The sequence below is a fragment of the Epinephelus moara genome, chromosome 12 (genome assembly GCF_006386435.1).
Source record: "Epinephelus moara isolate mb chromosome 12, YSFRI_EMoa_1.0, whole genome shotgun sequence".
NCBI lineage: Eukaryota > Metazoa > Chordata > Actinopteri > Perciformes > Serranidae > Epinephelus > Epinephelus moara.
Window position 1 is genome coordinate 22,714,058 of NC_065517.1, and position 3,095 is coordinate 22,717,152.

Consider the following 3,095-nt stretch of genomic DNA (forward strand, 5'->3'; position numbering starts at 1 on the left):
TTAAATGATCTGAGTGGTGCACTTGCAGGTGGCGGGACACCAAGAGGCAATGTCGCTGTTTTGGCAGGTCCACTGCTGCTTCAGCTGAGCACAGTTACTGTACTTGTTAGTGTAGGGACAGGGGTTGGCTGCAAGAGACAGAGAAAGAGGGATTCTTAGTTAAAAAACACAACACAAGTCAGATCGGAGTCCTACATCTTCTTCTCGAAGGCATTCTGAAGGCCGAAATTGCCCCTTTGCTAAGTCCCGCCCCTGGACGCTGACTGGCCAATCATAACGTAGCATCCGTCTGGCTCAGCCCAGGATCCAACAACAACACAGCTGTGCTCCATTGACTCTAATGCAGTTGTTTCAGATTTCCTTCATTTTCAGGCTGGTTTTGTGGATTTGGAGCTAAATGTTGTGCCTGGGGAAAGATATACGTTTCTTCCCTGTTCCAAAACCAAAATCAAACCCATCAAACCCTGGAAAGTGTAGGGTTAGCTAGCTAGCTACTGAAGATATAGCCTACTGAATGTGTACACATGCTGCTTTTGCTTTTTAATGATTATAACAGTGAAAAAAAGACCGACCCTGCTGTACAGGAACCAGTGAACACCGTTCATCTGCACACACTGCGATGCCACACAGCTGGTTCAATATCAGCAAAGTTTCCCTTTATATTCATTGTCTTGTGTGGCGATCAGCAGTGATGTGGTGGTTCACTTTTACACTGTGATCTGTAGCCTATAGTTCGGCTTTAGCTTCTAACTATCTTTGTCTTTTTAACCTGTTGTTGCTGCTGAGTCAGTTTGACATCCTGGATATATCCTTCAAACACAGACTGTAGACCCCTCTGTCTGCTTCTCTCTGGAATCACTCTTTCATTTTTCCAAAATTATGATAATATTTCTTCAGGGAGTGCAGTTAGTTACAGTGTGGGCTCCATGCTTACTCCGACAGCTTGTCGGACCATTAGAAAGGGGCGGGGCTTAGTGAAAGGTCTGTGAAAGTTTTCCCGTCTTGTTCATTATATTGAGATCTGGGAAAAAGACAACCACCACCACAGGAGGTAGTGAAAATCAGGAGGATGATTCCCTACTATCTCAAATAAAATCTATCTATGCTAAGATATAACTCAAACTCCAATTAGCCATTCTCATCCACAAAAATGGATGAGTGGCCAGTATTTGCCACTTACTGCACAGTTTGTTGTCACAGGCATTGGGACAGTCGCCGCAGGAGGGTCCTGCTTGATAGGGACGAGCATACTGGTAGTTTCCACTGTAATGAAGGCCAAAACATCAATTATTAAACATTCTGTAACAGCAATAGACACTCACACTGCATATCAGCCCAAACGTGTCATGGATTATGATCTGAGAAGGCAAAGCACTTTGAATAATTTTTTTAATGACTACTCAGTGAGAAGGACAAATTAGATGGAAATTGCGGTTTCGTTTCTCATTACTGCACGGTGCATTTTTTGGATCCACTTCAGTTTTCTAATGGTGTTTTGAATATTATTTGAAATTAGAGAAGACCATCATGATCTGAAATGTACACAACAGTTTTATCAGAAAAAGATAAGGTGTGAAAAAATTGTCTTTTTTATTTCCTTTTTCTTCCTTAACTCCCAGATACATTTAATGTTACATAATGGAACTTAATTTTGGATCCATTCAACTCAAAAGACACATAAGTATTCTTGTAAATATTTACTAAGAGAGAAAATATGAGAAAAAAAAGCCTCTACTCCGTTGAGGAGGAGAAAAATGTTTTTTACTTACGGTGGGCAGTATTGGCAGACGTAGAAGTACTTGTATTCAGAGTTGGGACAGTGGGCCATTCCACAGCCAACCTTGTTGGACCTGTACCAAACAACCTGTGCAGAGAACAAAAGATAAAACCCAAATCATCATGAGCTCATGGCATTAATGTTCTGTATAATGCTGTTTTTATAGTTACGATTTGGGTTACTGAGTCCCTTTTAACTCATTCTGGTTATTAAACACTTGTGATGGCCCACTCCTATGCAAGTTAGTCTAATAAGAGCCGTCCAAACTGTGTTGTAAGGGCACCTGTGTGTAGTGTCCGATCACTCCATTATTGATAGCTCCCACTCCGTAGCGCCAGTTCTTCACCTCGTCGTACCAGTCCTGAATAGCGTTGCTCCAGGTGTCTTTAAAGCTGGCCATGTACAGGTTCTCTCCACAGCCGCTAGCTACAGTTAAAGAGAAGTGGGATACTTAAGTTTTCTTAAAACCCATTATGACTGTGAACTCAACTCATGATCCCACCTGAAAGAAAATTCATCACTGAGCTTCACATGAGCTGAACCCCATCCGGCAGGTTTGTCCAAAGTCCGGCCCTGTGGCTAATTGTGGCCCGCAGATTGATTAAGACGACCCTGAGCTTGTCTTTCAAAATATACTTGATGATTATCACAATATTTGTAATCAAGTGAAATCACTTTGCATTTTTTTCATTCAGCTCACGATGGCAGGACAGTCATACAGTCTGTAGACATGCAGTAGGAGCTACGCAACCGGAACTAATGTGTTTTCATTGACAGCTGGTAAACAAGCAAACAAACGGTTGCCTAACAGCAGATGTTTCCTGCTAAGTGGCAGACACGGCCACAGCACAGAACAGTTAAGTCAAAAGCGAAGGGTTGCCGCTTTCAGGAGTGGTGAAAGGTTGAATACGTTTTCAAATAAATAAGGGCGGCCATCAAACCCATTTAGCTCTGCTTTCCAAAGCGCGGCCGAAATATCGCGAGAAGCAGCGATCTCATACTGTGCCTGAAATCTTGCGAGAACAAGCAGCAACAGCTGTAAGGCAGAACCGGACAGTAGCCTGAAAAGTTCATTCATTTATTTTATGAAAGATTTATAGAATAATGGCTGACTTTTTGCCAGGCTTCGACTTTGTGGAGAAGGAATTTGATTTTGCAGAGTTTGATGGCTGCCCTTATTTATTTGAGTCAGAATACACTGACAAAGAGCTTCGTGAAATTGAAGAACGGAGGAGGAGAGAGAGAGAGGCGCAACTTCGTGAAATTGAAGAACGGAGGAGGAGAGAGAGAGAGGCGCAACAGGTAGAGGACGAGAAGA

General features: G+C 42.6%; 1 protein-coding gene across 1 annotated transcript in view; it reads right to left on the reverse strand.

Moving 5' to 3' along the window:
- Positions 1 to 3,095, reverse strand: part of LOC126399199 (cysteine-rich venom protein TEL1-like) — a 5,725-nt gene continuing 2,630 nt past the window's right edge. Inside the window, exons 4-7 of the mRNA XM_050059042.1 lie at positions 2,061 to 2,203; positions 1,770 to 1,864; positions 1,181 to 1,263; positions 1 to 128 (exon numbers count right to left, since the gene is read on the reverse strand). Coding sequence (XP_049914999.1) covers positions 1 to 128; positions 1,181 to 1,263; positions 1,770 to 1,864; positions 2,061 to 2,203 — 449 coding nt within the window. The remainder of the gene's footprint in view (positions 129 to 1,180; positions 1,264 to 1,769; positions 1,865 to 2,060; positions 2,204 to 3,095) is intronic.